Consider the following 22,162-nt stretch of genomic DNA (forward strand, 5'->3'; position numbering starts at 1 on the left):
AGGCCGAAAATAAACCTAATACAAAAATTTTGGAGTCGCTCAAGTTTATCAGTTAGCTCTACTGATAAATCAGGAAAACATGCATCAGCGTAATCAAGGATAGGAAGTAGAAGGGATTGTGCTAGCATAATTTTAGTGGGAATGGGCAAAAAGTTACGAAGCCTTCGGAGCGTTGCGGAAGCGGCATAAATCCTACGGCTCAATTCCTGGATATGATTAGTCCAGGACAACGTTTGATCAAACAGGACACCTAAGTTTTTGACTACCTTTTGGTAAGGCAAGACTACGTCACCGATTTTGATGCTAGGCAAAATACCCCAGTCGATTTCAGAAATTAGGTAAGGACTACCGATTATGATGACATTGCTTTTAGAAGGATTTAGTTTTAGACCAAAATCATCGCACCAACTAAGTATAGAAGCTAATTCATTATTACAAAAATCTATTGCCTTAGGTAAGTCAACGATAGTAGACTGGGTATAAATCTGTAAATCGTCTGCATACATATGGTACAGAGCCGTCAATCGGGAACATAAGGAATTGATAAAAATGGAGAAGAGGAGAGGAGACAGGACACCGCCTTGCGGAACCCCAGCAGAGACTGCGCACCAAGACGAGTATTTAGAACCTATCATGATACGCTGCCTCCGACCGGTAAGGTAGGAACGAAACCAGTCAGTTACCGAAGGAGATATGTTAATTAAACGCAGCAAACCCAACAGTATGTCGAAGTCAACGGTAGTAAAGGCATTGCTGAAATCCAGCAGAGTCAGTACTGTGAGCTGCTTATTGTCAATACCAGCACGAATGTCGTCAGTAACCTTGATAAGAGCTGTAGTCGTACTATGACCAGGACGGAAACCAGATTGGAAGTCACTAAGGATATTGTGTGTATTAAGGAAAGAGGTGAGTTGGTTATGAAGAAGACGTTCAAGGACTTTGGAGAGGAAAGGTAGTATAGAGATGGGACGATAATCAGAAAAGGAATTAGGATTAGATTTTTTAGGTAATGGAATAACTTGTGCATCTCTCCAAACACTTGGAAAGACGCTAGTGGAAATGGAGGTATTGAAAATGTGAGTGATAATGGGAACAATGAGGTCAAGGATAGGAATGATCATATTACGGCTAACAAGGTCACAGCCAACTGCGTTTGATGATATTGACAATATCGCTCTATTAACATTCCGTTCAGTAACAAGGCTGAAAAGGAAAGCAGGATAGTCAGGGGTAGGGAGTGAGGAGAGGTTGGCAAGAGTACGGTTTTTCTTACTGATTTCAAGAGAAGGAGACGATGTAAAGTGCCCATTAAGCTGTTCAATGTCGAGATTGTGAGGGGAGTTGTGAGTCACTTTACCAGCGCCTAAACTTTTCAAGAATTTCCAGTTGGAAACTGAATCACCGTTCTCAAGAGACTTGTGGATATGACGACGTTGAGCGTCTCTGCACAATACATTGCAGCGATTACGTATTCGTTTATACTTTGCCCGCGCTTCGTCCGTTTGAGCCATTTTAAGTTTGGATTTAGCACGATTCCTTTTCAACGATAGACTTTTTAGCTCAGGTGAAAGCCAAGGAGCCGGTGTGTGCTTCTTTTTAACTGGTCGTAATGGCGCGTGTCTGTCATATAAATCTACAAGCAGCTTGTTAAATAAGGACACTTTCGTATCAATGAGCTCTGCTTCGTAGACCTCACGCCAACAGATAGTTTTCGCATCAGACCGGAGTAAATCTCTGTCCATCCCCAAAAAATTACGAAGCAGAACAGTGGAGGGTTTGAATTTAGGAGATCGGAGCTTGTATGAAAGGTAAATAAGGTCATGGAAGGAAAAAGCATCGGCAGGACACTGCCCATGCTTGGATATGAGGTTGGGTAAGGAGACAATCATCAGATCTAATAGTGAGGGATTACAGCCAGGAAAGTAGTGAGTAGGATTTAAGGAAATGGTGTGGAGGTTGTGGGAGTTGAGGATGGAGTGCAGCTTATTAGCACGGCTGTCACCTCTAAGCAAGCATGTGTTAAAATCTCCCATAAAAATTAAATGCTCATATTGTGGAGACAGGTTATCAAGGAGGGTTTCAAAAGAGGAAAAGTAATCAATGGATAGAGAAGGACTGTAAAAAACGCCAAGGAGGATTTTGGAATGTGGCAAGTGTACTTCAATGAGGAGATGTTCGGTTGAATTGGAAGGAGGAGGTTGAGGGGAGGAGCAAATTAATTTAAACGGGATATGAGATCGGAGGTAGATCGCCACGCCACCACCACCCTTTCCAACACGATCGTTGCGTAAGAGGTGAAAGCCAGGAATAGAATAAGCAGCTGATGGATGACACGGTTTGAGCCAGGATTCTGAAACAAGGATGGCATGGATATTTCTTGACGTAAACGATGAGAGCATGTCAGGAAAATGTGCCGGAATACTTTGTGCATTGATGTGGATGGCATTAAAATTTTTAGGGACATCATTAAAAAAGGAGGAAAGGGAAAAATCGAGAGGAGGAGGAATGGCACTATGAAAACTATCCTCACTGCAGAGCGACGAATCGGTTAATAAATCGGCATTGATATCAAAATTCACACTAACATCTGACATCTAAAAAAAAAAAAAAAAATAAAAATAAAATAAAATAAAATAAGTAAATATAGTATAATAAATAATAATAATATATAAATATATAAATATATATAAAATATGAATAAAATAAAACTTAAATTTGTAAAATTAAAGGTACGCTTGATTACCCTGTACCCACCGCAACAGTAAAAGTATCACAATTAAGCACAATTATTAAGTAGGTAACATTACGATGCCTCCTAAGTATAAAGAGTCAACTGACATTTTAGTAATTTTACAGGAGAGTGATTTGAAGGCAAATCGTTTATATTTTAATGAAATCAAATTAATTCGAAACAAAGTAAATGTTTTTTTAATAAAAATTGTAAGCCCTTCCTTTGGTATAAAATGATTTTGCTGATTTTTGTTTTTAAATGGCTTTTTTTGTAGATGGCTGGGTATACGCCGGCGGGACTCAATAGTGAAATGGTTTAACTACCAGTTATATTTATGTACGTTGTTCATCAAAATCTATCGTTAACACCAAAATCACATGAAATAATGATTGTCATTTTATTAATTTAATTTTACTTTTGTTTGTTTTCGGGTTTGTTTATCCCAATAAATAATAAAATGCTGAAATTATGTCACTTGACTCATTATACTAGGAAAGTAATTAGCAAAGTTAACATTTGAAACCTCAACGTATACTGGACCAATGTAATTTACTGAGGTTTATTTTTAGGAATCTTTTTTTGTAATACCTTTCGATGTGTGGGATTAATAAAAGCTAGGAAGAAGAACATGAATAAGAAACCAATAACAACTCATTTTGAAGAATCACAATGTATTTTTAGCCATAATTAAGTAGGAATATCTCTTAACATAATAGCTTTACTAAACGCTACAACGTGAACAAATCGCTATTAAAAAATATCAATTGGTAACTTACGTTTAACAATAATGAAAATTATAGAAATTAATAACGTAGTAATCCAGACATTTCTAGTGCTTAACAAATTAAAAATCAGTCGTTAGATCCATTAGAATTAACAATGTTCCATCATCAAAGAGAAATAAATTAATAACGTAACAGTCTAAGGCATTTCTAATACTCAAAAATATCAATTTTAACAAATTATAGTCATATATTATCTATAATCATAAGTCAGAATCGCTGTCGTTAGCTGCATTAGAGTTCGTTGAAATCAAATTATTATAAAATAAATGATACTCTTTAGGAATTACCAGTGTCTTACAAAGATCCATCAAATCTTTGTGCTTATTTTGGTCAACAGGAATGGGTATCTGATAAGCTAAAGAAATATTATTATCTACGTCAATATTTAACTCTTTTCTATTTCGTGTAGCTTTTGATATCTTTACACAATCTATCTACTTGTAACAACATCTTGGTATCTCGTTTTACAAAACAGCCTATATGGATAATCCGCTTAAACTAGTTCTTCTGTTACTTTATTCCAAGGCATTTTTGATCCATCATTGGTAGTTGTCCAGTTGTTTATAAGTTATAGCTTTGATTTAAAGTGAGTGAGACACTTTAGTAACTTTGTATGGCTTTTCATCGGATTTGGCAAAACTAAAAGCTGTAGCTGTCTTTCATCTGTCTTTCAATTATAGCGTGCATACTGTCGCCTTCATTTGGACCCACTAATAGAAAGCTATGACTAATATATAACAAACTTTGAACTAGCTAGATCAAAGTTTGTTATAGATATATTATACATATTATAATACATTAAGAATATAATTCTGTTTCTATTTTGGCCTCCACAGTTGTCTGACCTGAACCGGTAATCTTTGACACCATTACCCACCGTGTCTTCTATAAACTTGAAAACACAGCTGGAAATTTCATTAGCGCCTCTCTTTGCTGTCTGTTGTCATAAAAAACAATAACCATAATATCATTCATTCATGTCATCAATCATCATCAATCATCGTAGTAGGCTCTCTGAACTAATACATTTTTTAAATAAGTTTTAAATTTAACACTACTAAACTCTTTAATACTATGAGGAATTCTATTGTAAAAACGTATACCTTGGCCCATAAATGAATTTTTAACTTTAGCTAACCTATAAAATGGCATTTCAATTTTATTTCTATTCCTTGTGCCATAACAGTGTCTATCTCCTACTTTTGTGTGTAAGTCCGCGTTTTTGTGTACATGTAAAACATTATTAAATATATACTGTGATGGTACAGTGAGGATACCAATATTCTTAAAGAGATCTCTTAGTGAGTCCCGAGCACGTAAATTATATATAGAGCGTATGGCTCTTTTCTGTAATATAAATATAGTTTCTATATCTGCAGCCCTGCCCCATAGTAGAATTCCATAGGACATAATGCTATGAAAGTAACTAAAATAAACCAATCTAGCCGTATCTTCATCGGTGAGATGCCTTATTCTTCGAACTGCATATGCAGCTGAGCTGAGCTTAGCAGCGGTGGTGGCAACATGGGTCCCCCATTGTAGCTTCTCATCTAGTGTCAAACCAAGAAAAACAGTAGACTCGACAGGGTATAATACCTCCCCGTTTAAAATGATATCCCTTTTGACCTTTTTTACATTTGGAAGGATAAACTCTACACAATTTGTTTTTTTTGCATTCAATAATAAATTATTAGCATTAAACCAATTAGATATGCGTAAAAGAGCAGAGTTTACTTCGTCAACATTTGTGTCATATCTATCCACATTAAATATTAATGAGGTATCATCTGCAAACAGTACTATTTCACACATATCCTGCAAATAATAAGGTAGGTCATTAATATACACTAAGAACAAAAACGGTCCTAAGATAGATCCCTGCGGAACACCAATGTTAATCGGCGCACCGCAAGATTTCTCTCCATTAACAACAACGGTCTGTACCCTGTTCTGAAGATATGAAGCTATGAGGTCCTGAGATAAACCTTTGATACCATAAAAATTTAGTTTCCGTAATAGAGTGGAATGTTCTACACAGTCGAAAGCCTTAGAAAGGTCGCAGAATATCCCCAAAGCATTCTTTGAATTTTCCCATGCTTTATATATATGTGACAAAAGAGCTATTCCAGCATCAGTGGTAGAGCGCCCCCTTGTAAAACCAAACTGTTTGGCGTGCAGTAAACCATTTGAAACAAAATGACTACATAATTGGTTTAAAATCAATTTCTCGAAGACTTTGCTCAAAGTTGGTAAAATAGAAATAGGCCTATAGTTATTACAGTCTTCTTGGTCACCGCTTTTGAATAAAGGAATAACTTTACTAAACTTTAATAAATCAGGGAATATACCACAGTCACAACATTGATTAAATATAAACGCTAAATGGTTGGCAATGTTTTCTATAATATTATTTACTAAATTCACAGACATTCCCCAGAGATCACATGTTTTTTTTAAGTTTAATGTTTTAAAAGTTTTAACAATTTCATCTGCAGTCACATGTCGTAATTCAAATAATACATTACACTCCGCAACATGGTCCCTCAAATAGGACTCCGCAAGCACTGATGATGAATTTAATTTTTTAGTAATACTAACAGGGACACTACTAAAGAAATCTTCAAAAGCAAGCGCAACATCAGCACTTTTGTCAATTACCCTGCCAGCATTTACAAGTTTTATGGTACTATTTGTCCGGCTTTTGCCCATTTCACCATTAATAATTGTCCAAACAGTTTTAACTTTGTTATCAGAGTTGCGTATTTTATCTCTGACATATAGACACTTAGCAGTGAAACAAACTTTTTTAAAAGTTTTTGAATAATTTCTAACATAATTATGGAATGACAAGTCTTTGTTATATTGCTTCATGCCATATAACTCATATAGAATGTTCCTGCATCTGTGTATACTAGGTGTTGCCCATTGACTAAATGGTAAATCCTTGGTGATACTTAAAGATTTAACTTTAAATATTTTTTTAAACTCATTATGAACTAAATTAAAAAGATTTGTAAACATTTCACAAGGATTATTATAAAAGGATTGATCATTCAGGTTAGGCAGTTTATTATTAATATTATCTCTAAATTTATCAATGCCTTTTTTAGTTATAGGCCTAACATTAATTCTTTTAAACTTAGGTATGCAATCCCATTCCAAAACTACTTTCTGGCCACAGTGATCTGAAGTCAGTATATTGAGGATATTTTTTTCTAGACAGTTGCAATCACAGTATATATTATCAATACAAGTTGCAGAAGTAGGTGTAATTCGTGTGGGTTCATCAAAAACTTTATACAGATTAAATGAGTGAAACAAATTAACTATTCTTGTTGCCGTCTGTGTGTGTGAAAGTAAATCAATATTAAAATCACCACATACTATTACCTTCTTTTTACTCCTGCCTAAACGCTTTAATGTTTCTTCCATGACTGTCTCAAACATATTATAGTCACTGGAAGGAGGTCTGTATACGCAAACAATAATATAACGCTCAAGCTCAACACAGGACAGTTCAATGGTGCGTTCTACAGAAAGACTTACAATGTCAGTTCGTTCTTTGCATTTAACACTATTGTGAACAAAAATAAGAGAACCTCCATGAATAGCATGTGCCCTATAGTATATACTTTTTAATTTATAATTATCAATATTTAATAACAACTGACATTGTTTAAGCCAATGTTCTGTTACACAAAATATTTTTATACTATTATGATTTAAAAATAATTCTATTTCTAATAATTTGCTAGCCAAGCCTTGAATATTTTGATGTACAATGGAAAAAGGCTGCTTAGCTGTTGTCTTACATACTAGTTTAAATCTAGCTTAGGGCTAGTTTGTCCGTCAACACTTAACCTCGGTTGATGTATATAATTACTACTACATAAAATTATAGTAGATCGATGGTCTGATACCAAACATGTACCAGACTGGTTAATAATTTTATATGCTATTAACATAGCAAGTTCTCTCTTATATCTAAATGGCAGATACACTGTATTCCTTGTGAAGCAAAAAGATTTTGTACATGAATTTATGTCAAAATATATAAATGCATCACTATGATGATTTGTTAAATTATATAATTTTAAGTTAATGTTATAGATAAATCTATATTGATTTTGTGTCAAACCAGGCAAATATGGTAATGTACACAACATAAATTTGCATTTTGTCTCACTACTAATTTTCAACATTTTTTGAAATCCTATATCAATGTCATGTTTTTTTAGATTAAGACTATCTCCATATAATATAACAACAATGCTATTTTCATTAAAACTAAAATTATCTAATGAATTCATGATATATGTAAATGAACTATTAGGAGTACAAAAATTAGTTACTTTATGCCCTAAGTTGTTAAGCAAAGCGCCAAATCCCTGACCAATGTTATCCGACAACACAATAATTTCCTGCATGGAAAGATGTTTTGTTTTACTAGATGAAATTGTTGCCGTGGATGGAATACTATGCATGTCAGTGCAGTCAATGGGCTTATGGGGCGACGGTTGCTCCTTGTCACTTATGGAACACTTACATACATAGTTATTGGTTAGAGACTCGAAACGATCCATATTTTCATTGCTTAACTTTATAAGGTAATCTGCCTCTTTTATGTGCTCATTGATTTGTAACTGGGCAGCAGAATATTTTTGGTTGAGGTCATGTAATATATCATTTAATGAGTCTATTTTCTCCTTTAGTTCAGTAGTTTCCACTTCATATATCATTTTATAATGTTCTAAGTCCCTATGATATCTATCTAACTCTTTCACAAGGCTTTTATTTTTAGTTTGCAATTGTGCTACATTTCTTAATGAAAATCTATTTTTAATTACTGATTTTGTGTGCTTAATAAACCTACTTAATTTGAGATATTTTTTTAATTTGTTATGTGAATTTAACTTGATTTTTTTATTGTTTTCAAAGCCACTTAACTGTCCACATTCAACCAGTTCACCATAAAGACTGTTGGATGAATTGCATAGCCGCTTGGAGTTATCCTCTTGAACCTCCATTAAACTGCATTCCAGTTCAACGATACGACTGAGAGCCTTCTCGTGGTCATTGGAACACTGTTGGAAGCTGTCAACAATGTCTTGGAGGGCTGTGCACTTGTTTTGGCTGTCCATATATTGAGTGTGGAGTTCAGCTAGCTCGGCCTTCAAACTTGTGTTCTTTTTTATTATTTTCTGGATTTCAAGTTCATGTTCCTCTCTCTCCAGCAAGAGTTGTTCACACAGGGATTGTGAAGCCTTTAAGTCCTGTAGTGTGGCCTTAAGTTTGTTTTCTTTCTGCTTAGAAAATCAATCAGTCAATCAGATGTATGCAATAAGAGTATATAATTTGAAGAATCAAAACCCTTTTTTTGATGCGTTTGACCTGCCTTTTTATGATTTTTGGATGCGTGAACTATCTGATTGTTCGATAATTTCAAATATAACCCTAAAAAAGTACAGTTCTATTAAAATTGTGTTATTCAAATAACATATAAAAATTTTCGTACAAAAAATCAGTTATAATTTTTTGCGAGCTGCAAACATGCAATAGAACAGCACCATTTCCATTGATTGTTCCATTGAAAACGACAAAAGATCAAAGACACCTTTTATCACCATACTGAGAATTTCATACTTTACCATTAATATTGATAAATGAAACCAAGCGCACTGTTGTGTGTATGTACCTTAAATAAAATTGTTTGCATTGAATTATATGTTAAACAAGGGATATATGCAAATAAATAATATTAATTATGTATATGCATTTAAGGCATTGTTTGAATTGAATAGGCTCCGGAACTACTGGACCTACTGTATTATCCCTGATGGACATAGGCCATATTTTAACTGGCCTCTTAAACGATTTGGATGAAATTTGCTATATAGTTTGAGACCTGAAAAGGACACAGCAATCCCATGGAAACAGGATATGCAGTAGATTTTGTTTTGACGAAAGGAAAGAATATAAGTATCTCTAATCTCTATCGTCTTCATGGCGCCCTGTTACACGACTCTTTATTTCTGTTACAGTCGGTTCTAAAAGATGTTTCTAACGATGACGTCACTTCAATTTTCCCGCCTCAAATTTCAACACTTTTTCGTGCGTAAAATTGTAACCTATATGCCTTTCTATGCATGTGACATGACAACCTTCCAACTATTTTAAAACGAATAATTATTTGGTATAGAAATATACTTCTTATTCAAAGAAAAGGGCATATTTTTTAGCGTTAAAGTATTTCGCGAAAAAGTAATATAGGTCATTGCTGAAATACTTATGTGGCTCTTACTTTATTTTTTCGTATTTAAGAGCGCATATTCTATTTAACGCAAGTCAAAAACTCCGCGATCTATTACGATAGATCGCGGCTTGCGCTATCCTTTTACTATGAACAGCATAGGTCCGCAGGAGAGCGCCGAGCAACATGTCCTCTCTCTGGAAAGGCTCGCTGCCGACTGATTTTAATCGGGTCGCGCGCAGTGTTTTATAGTACTTTAAAAAAAATTGTAGAAAAATAATAGAGGTACCTTAGTTGATTTTTTAAATTTTATCTTATAAGTAAGACATTCTTTTATTGCAATATGTATAAATTATATTCAATAAAGTCAAATATCTTGGTGAAAATAATAATTTTGTCGACTATAATTTCTAAAAAAATTCACATTGTTCAGATTTTAATTTCGTAAGTTAGGAGTCCAAAATAAAAAAATCTTTTAACTAACTATTTTAATAAGGATTTTTGCAGTTAGTTAAAAATAATTGTGTGTTAGATCTGTCAGCAATTTCAGATATTTTTAGCTTCGAAATTGACACTAAAAGTGAAATCAAGTAATCATCGGATCAGTTATCTTGATGGTATTCAGAAATACTGTATTAATTGAAAAAAACTCTTAACTAACTACATAGACAATAAAATTTCCTAAAATTATTAGTAATTCATATGTTTGTAAGATAAGTGGTTGATGGACAATCTGGTTTGAAAAATCACATATTTGAGCCAAACAGCGCACGGACCGCGTACACAGCCTTAAAGATAAAAAGTAAGATATAAAAGTAACTCAGTATTTCACCATTAGATTTATTTCTAAAAAATTTCTTCATAAATATTTATTGTTACTTTAAAGTACAATATTTATGATGTTAATTAATCTCTATTTCGTTGAGCTCAAACGTCTGTCATTTGCCTTACAAATTATGATTAAAATGGATTGCTAAATCTAATGAATAGCAATTATAGTTACTATTTAAAAATTGCGATTAAAACTTTATTAAAATACAATAAACAATATGTTATTTTATTATCTAACAAGTCAAGAACAAAACTGCAATTTTTTACAGAACATAATATCCTACTACTATTATAAATGTGAAAATTTGGGGATAGATGGATGGAAGTTTGTTACACTTTCACGCAAATACTACTGAAACGATTACAATAAAATTTGGTATGTAGGTAGCTGAAGACTCAGCATAAGACATAGGCTTCTTTTTATCACGTAAATCCCGAAGGAACGGGAACTATGCGGGATTTTCTTTGAAAACGCGGGTGAAAATCGGAAATGTTCATTCCATACAAGACTAATCTGTCATACCTCTAACTCATAAGCTCGCACAAATTCGTTCATTTAGAAGCAACATTATAGTATAGCATACATACATTTCCTCGACACACATAATAATATATCAACTTTCAAAGCTCAGCTTTTACGCAATCAAATACATAAAATAACCATCAGAGGCCTAAAGGCTACCCTACTTGAACGAACAATTTTGAGGGCCTAAGAGACCCTTAACTTTGTAACATCGTCTGGAATACGAAGGTTATTGTTGGTGTTACTGCTTTGATCTGTAATATGACTAGGTATGACCCGTGATGTTGTTTGAAATAGTACTCCCTTTAGTGGGATAAGGAAGCGAGTAACTGCCTGTAACGAAAGGAATTTCTGAATACGAAAATGTGAATGTATATAACATTATATTCGACTAGCTGCGCTCCGCGGTTTTACCCACATTACTTCGCTCCTGTTAATTTTAACGAGACACAGCTTGTAGCCTTCCTTGATAAATGGGCTATTTAACACCAAAAGAATTTTTCAATTCGGACCAGTAGTTCCCGAGATTAGCGCGTTCAAACAATCAAACAAACTCTTCAGCTTTATAATATTTGTATAAAAGTATAGAATTTATAAAGAATGATTTTTTATTTATTGTTTGCTACGATAAAAAAGAACAACTCGATCGATTTTAACCATTGAAAGGTACATTTATGAAGTAATATGCGCATTTTATCCGCATAGCCGGTCAACCTTAGCAAAGCCGTTAGCAAAATCATTTTTGATTAATTTTGTTAAAGAAAATCTTAAAGTACGATGTAATTACTTGTGTTGTAAGATACAAATTATTAAGGCTTTGAAACAGGGCGTGAAAATTTCCCTGGATATGAGCGCAACCACACGACGTAAGGCTACGAAGCTAGCTCAAGAAAATTACTTTTCACTTTAATGCGTTCAGAAGAAAAGTAATTTTATTATTAATAAACATAGAAACTACGGGCATCTGAATTCTGATGTACTAATAGTGTTAGGTTAGTTTTAGAACAAATAAAATGCTTATAATATTATAGGATACGAACTAACTGAATCATTTTTTTTTATTTTCAGAAATCATATAGGGGCTCTACGTGAAAAAAAGATGCGAAGAAAAAAAGAGCGTCTGTGCCGAGCAAACGTGTCAGAAGTGAAACTTCTTTCACAAGATTAAAAAATATCAAAATCGTCGCCTTATCCCATGACGTGACGGTATTGGCATATGCGACTTTGAAATTTAACTCCTAACGCGCCTAGAGAAGTATCATTAAAAAACACTTCAAAGCTTGCTTTTCATTTCAACAAGAAAATAAATTATCTACTAATCACTTTACAAAACTTCTACATGCACAAAACACCACTAATTTTAATTTTGATCTTTAGATCAGTGTTGATAGCAAAGACAAATAAATATCCCATAGAACCCTGTTAAGCATTGCTTTAAACTGTCACTCGGTAGTGAAGACAGTTCATTTGGTGAAAGCCTCCGTCGCCACTTGTTTATCTGTATATACCCTTTGAAATCCTTGAAAGGACGTCTGAAAGCATTTTAACAGATTTTAATGGATAAAGACTTCTTCTAGGTAATAGTAGGTATATACTAGAATAATATATTAAGATTACTATACTAATATTATAGAGCTGAAGAGTTTGTCTGTTTATTTTGCACGCGCTGATCTCAGAAACTATGGGTCCGATTTGAAAAATTATTTCACTGACAGATAGTCCATTTATCGAGGAAAGCTATATGCTATATTATCATCACGCTCAGTCCATAATGAGCGGAGCAATGCGGAATAAACAACGGGGCATAACTAGTATAAATAACATTTAATTATTTGTTACACAAATCATCGGATATAATCAAACTATAATTTAATGGACTCGTAAAATTGAATGATGAAACAGAAATTTGTACCGAATAAAAGTACAAGTTTGAATTATCAAAATATATAACTTTTTACACCAAAATCTATAACCTAATACTTAATAATTTCATCGTTCAACATTTAACTCAATAATCGCTTGCCCATTTTCCTTTGGCATAAAAATCCAATTTACGAGGCAACATTTTATTTTATAAAACATAAAGATACGGGCCGTCATTAATTCAAACGCTGTGTACTTGGCTCTCAGCCAAGTCGCTTGTTTCCAGCTATTTAGAGCTTGTAAAAAGAAATCTAATAAATGGCTTATAAAATATACAGTTTAAAGGAAAGCTTTACGCCCTAGGATGCTAAGCCTTAAAAACGGAAAAATAATTAGGGTGAAGGGTTAAGCCTGTGTGTGTTACGTCCTAAATGGAATTGAATTAATTTTACGAGGTTGTGAAACACTATTTTGAGGGATACTTTTAATGAATTTGGGATAATAAAATACCCTTTTGGAGACTTAAAACGTTAAGGACTTTTTAGCTTTTTAATATTATGTTTATGTGTTTATATTCACTGATTCTTTTTATTCTATCTAAGACTTACATGCGTTAATTTGCAAATCGAAATAGATTTAAATACTGTTTCTATGTTATTATTTATATAATTTTGAGCCATCTTCATTTATGACGAATAACTGTTTTAAAAAATTATTACTAATATACATCAAATTGTTTCGATACAATTAAATGGTATGCAAAAACTTAATAGACAATTTACCTTTTGCTTATAATATTTTACTTATTGCATTTAAAATAATAAAAAATATAATAATATAAGCTTAAACTCCGTTTAAATATTAATTCGTACACACAAAAAACAACTCCACAAAATTTTTAAACCGAGTTTAAACCGCACTTTTAAAGCGGTCATTAATTGAAAAGTTGAAGCCCGTATGCGGCTAATTTACTGGACCAACTAGAAATCATTTGCGGTTTACAAAAGTTACTCCCGTATTCCAAACTATATGTGGATATAACTATAGTTTACAGTGACAGCTCTACGTGAGCCTAAAGTAATTAGTATGGGATTTATTGAATTTGTTTTATCAGAGCTTAACGTGTTTGAATTAGTCGGTTTATTGTGGCTAATGTTTGTTTTGTTATGTTAATAATGTTTGCAAATATAAAATATGATAATGAACGTCGAATAAAATATGAATCCGTTTTTAAATTATATGTGAATTTTATTATATTGTGGATAGATATTATAAGGTTTAATTTAATTAAAATTATTTTCTACTAGCTGCGCTCCGCGGTTTCACCCACGTGGCTCCGCTCCTGTTGGTCTTAGCGTGATGGTATATAGCCTATAGCCTTCCTCGATGAATGGGTTATCTAACACCTAAAGAATTTTTCAAATCGGACCAGTAACTCCTGAGATTAGCGCGTCCAAACAAATTCTTCAGCTTTATAATATTAGTATCCCTAACACCATTTTTCCTGAACAATACAACTTGGACCTCTTCAAAGCTAGGGTGAATAGGCTCCTTCTAGGCAGACGTGCAACCAAGTAGGCCACATCGCCGCTTCCCATCAGGTGGGATTGTGGCCATACCTCTGCCTATTGTTAATAAAAAAAAGTATAGTTTTTCCGTAATCGAACAGAAGTTCGATGTTCGATTCAACCCCTTTGGGAATACAAGCACGTTACTTCACATTGGTGTGATAATTAGGGTTCCGTATCAAAAGGGTAAACGGGACTCTATTTCCGGGACATTTCGTCCATCTATCTGTCTGTATGTGCATCCGTCTGTGACCAGGCTGTACCTCATGAACTGTAATAGTTAGACACATGAAATATTCAGACATTATGTATTTATGTTGCCGCTATAGCAAAAGATACTCAATAAGTAAATAAATAAGAAATCGAGTTCATAAATTGAATGAGTAAACTTTTTTTTGCACTTACTCTTAATCTTTGTACAGAACCCTTAGTTATCGAGTCCGACTCGCACTTGACCGATTTTATTATACATTTCTACTACATACGATGTATCATAAAATATTCAAGACATTCGCAACCGTCATATAAACCATCGATTTTATGAGACCTATGTAAAATAGGTATTGAGTGACTATCGTATATCAAGGGATCAATAAAATTATATATCCTTGGTGTGAGTTTGAGCGATTTTCTTGCCAATAATTGTGACGTCATTAGATGCTGAATTGTCGTAGTATATATGTACTTACAAACTAGGTTCTATTATATCTCTATAAATGAATCTCTATTACCCTTGCTCATGGCATCACGCGAATTGCTAGACCGATTTCGATAATTCATTTATTAATGTTTTCTTTATTAAGGAGAAGAAATTTACAAAAGAAAATTTACAATTTTACTTTATTGTAATAACTATTTAATCTGGACATGTACAATCACACGATAGTTAATTATGTTATATTAATTGTCACCGAATTTTACAAAATATATAATTTAAATATGTTTCTTAAAGTATGAAAAAGCATTATATTAACAAGCTGAATATTCTCTATATTCGAATTTCATACAACATTATACACCCTACGCTGCTCGCAATTTATACATAATATCTGTCTACCCTTTATATGAGCTTCCAAGAAATCGCTTTACTAAGAGAACGTATTAAAATATGTATTATATTATATTCGTCTCATGTTAAGAGACTAAAATGCTCTCTACTAAAATAGTAAGTTTCAAAATGAACATTAAATATTCGTGTATTCAGTTAAACCTTGTTATAACGTTCAAAAAGTTGAATCGACTTTGATGAAATTTAGAAAGAAAGAAAGAAAAAACTATTTAATTTAGAATTAAAGTAGTAAAGTAGCGAAATCAATGGTTTGGAGATTGGTAACATGCATTTATTATGTACTAGATTTCCGCCCGCGGCTTCGCCCGCGTTTTCAAAGGAAAACCCGCATAGTTCCCGTTCCCGTGGGATTTCCGGGATAAAACCTATCCTATGTGTTAATCCAAGTTACCCTCTATATGTGTGCTAAATTTCATTGTAATCGGTTCAGTAGTTTTTACGTGAAAGAGTAACAAACATCCATACATCCATACATCCATACATCCATACATCCATACATCCATACATCCATACAAACTTTCGCCTTTATAATAGTATTAAGATTAAGATTAAGATTAAGATTAAGATAAGTAGGATACTAACATTATAAAGCTGAAGAGTTTGTTCGTTTACTTATATATATATAAATATATAATCCATACTAATATTATAAATGCGAAAGTAACTCTGTCTGTCTGTCTGTTACTCAATCACGCCTTAAGAGCGCATATTCTATTTAACGCAAGTCAAAAACTCCGCGATCTATTACGATAGATCGCGGCTTGCGCTATCCTTTTACTATGAACAGCATAGGTCCACAGCAGAGCGCCGAGCAACATGTCCTCTCTCTGGAAAGGCTCGCTGCCGACTGATTTTAATCGGGTCGCGCGCAGTGTTTTATAGTACTTTAAAAAAAATTGTAGAAAAATAATAGAGGTACCTTAGTTGATTTTTTAAATTTTATCTTATAAGTAAGACATTCTTTTATTGCAATATGTATAAATTATATTCAATAAAGTCAAATATCTTGGTGAAAATAATCATTTTGTCGACTATAATTTCTAAAAAAATTCACATTGTTCGGATTTTAATTTCGTAAGTTAGGAGTCCAAAATAAAAAAATCTTTTAACTAACTATTTTAATAAGCATTTTTGCAGTTAGTTAAAAATAATTGTGTGTTAGATCTGTCAGCAATTTCAGATATTTTTAGCTTCGAAATTGACACTAAAAGTGAAATCAAGTAATCATCGGCTCAGTTATCTTGATGGTATTCAGAAATACTGTATTAATTGAAAAAAACTCTTAACTAACTACATAGACAATAAAATTTCCTAAAATTATTAGTAATTCATATGTTTGTAAGATAAGTGGTTGATGGACAATCTGGTTTGAAAAATCACATATTTGAGCCAAACAGCGCACGGACCGCGTACACAGCCTTAACTACTGAACCAATTGGCATGAAATTTGGTATAGAGATATTTTGATACCCGAGAAAGGACATAGGATAGGTTTTATCCCGGAAATCCTACGGGAACGGGTTTTTCTTTGAAACGCGGGCGAAGCCGCGGGCGGAAAGCTAGTGCTATATAATATAATCTCGCTAAAGCCAACACGAGCGGAGCACTACGAGTAAAACCGCGGAGCGTAGCTAGCACTACATATATTATGTACTAGATAGAGTTAGCAGGTTTCCACTATTGTACCGATAGATGAGTAAAAAACTAGGTATGTAAATAGATACTATAATAGATTTTATGCACATCAAAGTATTCTGAATTATAAACGAAATTTTTAAGAAATTAGCTAATAAATAATTTAAGGAATAAACGAAGATTTGCTCTTTGATTTAAAATAACTTAGACTGTACTTGACCGCAACCTGGATGCACTGGTTCATATTACAACAAGAATATAAACATATTTTACGTACCTATAGCAAACAATATTATACTAACTGTACCCCGCGATTATATCCGCATTTCTCCGCTCCTATTGGTCTTATTATCTGTGCTAATATTATAAATCCAAAAGTTTGTAAGGTGGCGGTACTTGTTGTAATGCAAAATTATACACAAAGCACACGTAAGCTACAGTTGATTTTGCCCAACAATGTTAGTTACCATTCTCCTGCGAAACTCCTCCTGCTCGGCCGATTTCATGAAATTTTGTGTGCATATCGGATAGGTGTGAGAATCATAAAACAGCTATTTTTCATAACAAAAGCAAGTTATTCTATAAAAGAAGCATGATGCATTAATATTAGTAGTATTATCGCTTATAATACTAGCATTTACACCAAGTTTACAATGTCACCAACACGTTTACATGATAAAGTGCAGTTTGCACGTGATCGCCAAGTATTTATGACAAGCCAGGTGCAAGTGACTTATATGCAGTTAATTTTGAAACTTCAGCAAAACGTGTTCTTGGGAATTGTAAAGTGGACCGTGAGTTTTAGGTGTAAATATATGGATTTGGATTTAGTTTAGGGAATAGCAAGGAAATGTGTCTTACCTAAAAATGTCAGTTACTAATTACTGTTAGTATTTTATAGGTGTACCTACTACCTACACACGTTGTTCTGCCTTACTCTTATCATTTATGGGTGTGAAAAATAGTTCAACTGATTCGCAGGTCTATCCCAATACGCACACAATTATTAATCAGAATCGATCAAGCCATTTCTGTAGAATTTAAACAAACACAGTGATCGAGAATTCTATATTTAGATATAAGCAGTTTAAATTATTTATATTAAAAGTTCGCGTAACTTTTGCATAAAAAAAACTATTCCTGGCCAAAAAATAAGTTTAGTAACATCTTGTATGTTGTTTAGTGATCATAATTATAATAAATCGTTTGCGACCTACGAAAGCATTCATCAACGTCGTTTTGCAATAAAAACAACCAGCAAACGGGTTACAAATTAACTGCCATTTGTGCAAAAACCGTAAACATCGCGGTAATTGTACACTGCACTGAGTCGAAGCGACGTGTCATCGATATGATGCGGTCAGTGATAACAGGGGGCCGAGACAAACGTCAAAACGCAAAGGAATAGAATCCGCTATCGATACTAACTGACATAAGCCATAGACATAAGACATAATTAAATTAATTAAATTAAAATTATAAGCGTATGATGTTTTGCTAAGGATTTGGTCACCCTACCAACGACGACGACGACCACGAGCAAAATTTTCATGAGCTTATGTCAATAATTAGCGACAGCAGTTTCTATTCCTTAGCGTTTTTCTATTCGTCTGCCATTTGTCTCGGCCTGCTGATTATGTTTATGCACGTTTGGTTTGTAATCCATGTAATGATCTTGTTGATCATGCTGTAGTGTTGTATTTAGGTTTTTGTTTTTTAACGGCTTTAATTGTAAAAGAAACAACACAAGGTAGAACGAAGAAAAAATATTATTCAAAATGACATTCATCAAATTTTGAGTCACTTTTGAAGATAATTTGGTTTGTAATCCATGGAATAGCTCTTTGGCTACCTAAGTAGTTTTTTAGATTAAAGGACGAGACGGAGATTTTGTTTTATAATATATAGTAATTACAATGTTGGAGGAGATGTTTATTTTTTTTTTACAAAAGGTGCGGATAATTTCATTTTTACCCTAAAGATTTACTTTTGTAAGATTGTTATGTGAGTGAAGCCGCGCATTGTTACTAGTTTTGTAACAATGTATCTTTAAAACTACGAAATATATTTTGATACGATTTTTTTTAATTGATAGACTGATTTCGCGAAGAAGATTGAAGTTTTAATTTGTTAAGTTTTAGACACTTTGGAAAGCTTACTAAAACGCCAAAACGTTATAACGGTAAAAAATTATTAAGGCTGCAGTCTAGCAAAATTGCGTTTTCAACAAGTTATTTGACAATTTTTTCCCGGCTAATGAAATGATAAACTGAATTTTTTTTTTCTTGTTTATCAATTAGTGTTATATACGCAATGCGCGTGAATTTTTTCACATTTATAAAGTTACTTTATGTTACCTTAATCAGGCCTTCAAGATAAGTCTCTTTCCCCCAAAGACATTTCGAGCTAAGTTTGTGCACTCACTACGTTGCAACCGATTACAATTTACACAATCTGATCAGCGCATTATTATCCTTATATAGTCGTTATTAAAAACTGCTGAATACAATTGCCGAAAAACTTATGATTTTCTTAATTAGAACGTTATAAATTCATTAAATTTCCCATTTTTTGCCTTACAAAATCTATTGATAAATACTGCTAAAAGTTATTTTTTCCATTAATTTATTCGAGTTGGTTGAAGACCAATGAGTATTAATCCTTTAAAAAGTTTTTTTTTTGAATTTTGATAATTCTTTAAATATTAAAAAAAAATATTTAAAATAATTAGAAAAAATCCTAGCGAATTTCTTCAGTCGCGCTCCTTGGGCCGGAGCGTTCTGCTCTACGCTCGATTTTCCTTCATACCGAAGTGAAAGTTGCTCTACTTCATTAAATTTAATATTTTTGTTAATTGATTATTTTTATCTTAGTTTTATGCAAATATTCATATTTTTAAACATTTGATTTCGATATGGAAAATAAACGAAAAAAATATGCGTGTAACTACTAGACAAAAATTTATCTTCGAACATAAAGTTAATGAAACCAAATAGATTACAAAGGTGATTGGCAACAATTTCTTTATTTTACGGGGTGTCAGTAAAGGGATGTATGTTTCTTCACTACATAGTATAAAACAAAGTCGCTTTCCCTGTCCCTATGTCCCTATGTCCCTTTGTACGCTTAAATCTTTGAAACTACGCAACGGATTTTGATGTGTTTTTTTTAATAGATAGAGTGATTCAAGAGGAAGGTTTTTATGTATAATAACATCCATTAAATAGTGGAGAAGTACTGTTATTTTTGAGGTTTCTAATGTGATGTCGTAAATAATTACATTTTTTCCGCTTACATTGCAAACGCAGGCTGAACCCTACGAGTTTTATCAAAATAATGTACTAAGTATTGTACACATTGAAAATGTCTACAGAGAAGTCCGTGATGGTATATGTCTATCTCTTATGGATAATCCACAATAACTTTTTTTGTCATTTACTTTTTACGACAAATAATGGCTAATTTTCGAAGCGATTTTAACCAATACAGCATTAATCCTTAACCAATTAAATACCTTGAATAAATTGTTCATTTAATATAGATCTATATGGCCCTTTACACCGTATGATTTAAGTGAATATTTTCGAAGATAATATTACAGATTTAAAAATTGCGGGACGTAGCGTTTGTGGCGGTACCGGCCGGCCGCCGCGGCCGCGCCATTGCACCCATGCGAAGCATGGGCGGGTCGCTAGTTAAAACTAAAGTAAGCTCATAAATTTTCTTATAATAATATAATTTTTTTTTGAAGTTCCAAAAATGTTTATTTTTCGTTTGAGAAATACGAAATATAATATAAACTTGTATTGAGAACTTGAACTTGGGACATACGGGGAAAATGATTTGTTTACTCCAAAATTCCAAATATGTCGAGGTGTTTCAATTTTTTCTTCTAGTCATTTTAAACGTAGCGGCATGTTGTTTGATTATTAATTTTGTAACTTAAATACAGGATGTTGGTTTTATATTCTGATCTTACAGACGCGCTGACAAATTTAGTCCACCATTTCTAGTTTGGTCCACCAACTCTATTTACCAATATTAAAATGAATGGATCATCATCACATCATCAAAACTCAGATGTAATGGAAGATCACAATAACATAGAAAATTCAATGGGTGTTGAGAACTAAACAAACACAAGTAACAGAGACGCACAGAATAAAAAAAGAGGACGAAAACGATAATTCGTTGATGCTTTCCCTTTTCGACGTATTGTTAGGGTACATCACCAATCTGCAAAAAACAAAACTGATGATTCCCAATTGCTGATTAAAAATGAAAAACAAATAATCGACAACAGTGGTGAAAATTTGCTGATCACAATGAAACATCCTTCAGTGGAAGCAGATTTACTGATTTAAAATGTATCGGTGAACAGCGTAAAGGAGAGGAGGGCAGGAAAACATTATGAATGTGGATGGTGGATTGTATACAGGGTGTAATCGATAAGTATGTGCAGGCGATTATGACGTTATTATTGCAGGTATCAAAAAACTTAAAACTGATATCGAAATTACTTTACCTAATGAGCAAAATGACAATAATAACTTTTTAAAAGTATAACGAGAAATATCTAAAAAATTTACTTTATACACTCCCATATCAAGAAGGGAAAATGGGACTAGTAGAAGTTAAATGTCTAATTCCGGCAAAAGACATGAATGCGGAAGATGCGGTTAAAAATAAAAAATTTAATGTTTGAAATACAATGCAAAAAAATAACACTTTTGTCATAGATAAGAATCATGACTATTTTTTCCAAATTCAGGGACAACTAAACGTTGCAGAAGTAGAAGTCTGCTTATTTGCTGTTTGGACTGGAGTGAATCATGATCGTCTAATATTAATTTAGTGAGAAACGTCTTCCCAGTTCAAAATGGAGAAATAAACCATCCACGCGAAGA

The 22,162-nt window shown here is 33.2% G+C and overlaps 1 protein-coding gene across 1 annotated transcript; it reads right to left on the minus strand.

Moving 5' to 3' along the window:
- Positions 1-1,117: 1,117 nt before the first annotated feature.
- LOC149896800 (uncharacterized) lies at positions 1,118-11,153 on the minus strand. The gene is made up of 4 exons (XM_090117062.1): positions 11,121-11,153; positions 7,516-8,819; positions 1,274-1,443; positions 1,118-1,203 (listed from the first exon to the last, which is right to left on the minus strand). The coding sequence occupies exons 1-4, from the start codon at positions 11,151-11,153 to the stop codon at positions 1,118-1,120; spliced, it is 1,593 nt and encodes a 530-aa protein (XP_089973188.1).
- Positions 11,154-22,162: the final 11,009 nt, after the last annotated feature.

Source organism: Colias eurytheme, chromosome 27 (assembly GCF_061535395.1).
Source record: "Colias eurytheme isolate Ceu_HAF_F1 chromosome 27, ilColEury1 Martin Lab GWU primary, whole genome shotgun sequence".
Classification (NCBI taxonomy): domain Eukaryota; kingdom Metazoa; phylum Arthropoda; class Insecta; order Lepidoptera; family Pieridae; genus Colias; species Colias eurytheme.

Excerpts from the sequence above, each read along its gene's own strand:
- LOC149896800 (XM_090117062.1), bottom strand. The coding sequence starts at position 11,153 with ATGAACGAATTTGTGCGAGCTTATGAGTTAGAG. Across the intron at positions 1,444-7,515 it reads TGCTTCACAAGGAATACAGT|AGACGCTCAACGTCGTCATA; the intron begins GTATCTGCCATT and ends TGTATTGTGCAG. Across the intron at positions 1,204-1,273 it reads GTCTCCTTCTCTTGAAATCA|CCTTGTTACTGAACGGAATG; the intron begins GTAAGAAAAACC and ends TTTCCTTTTCAG.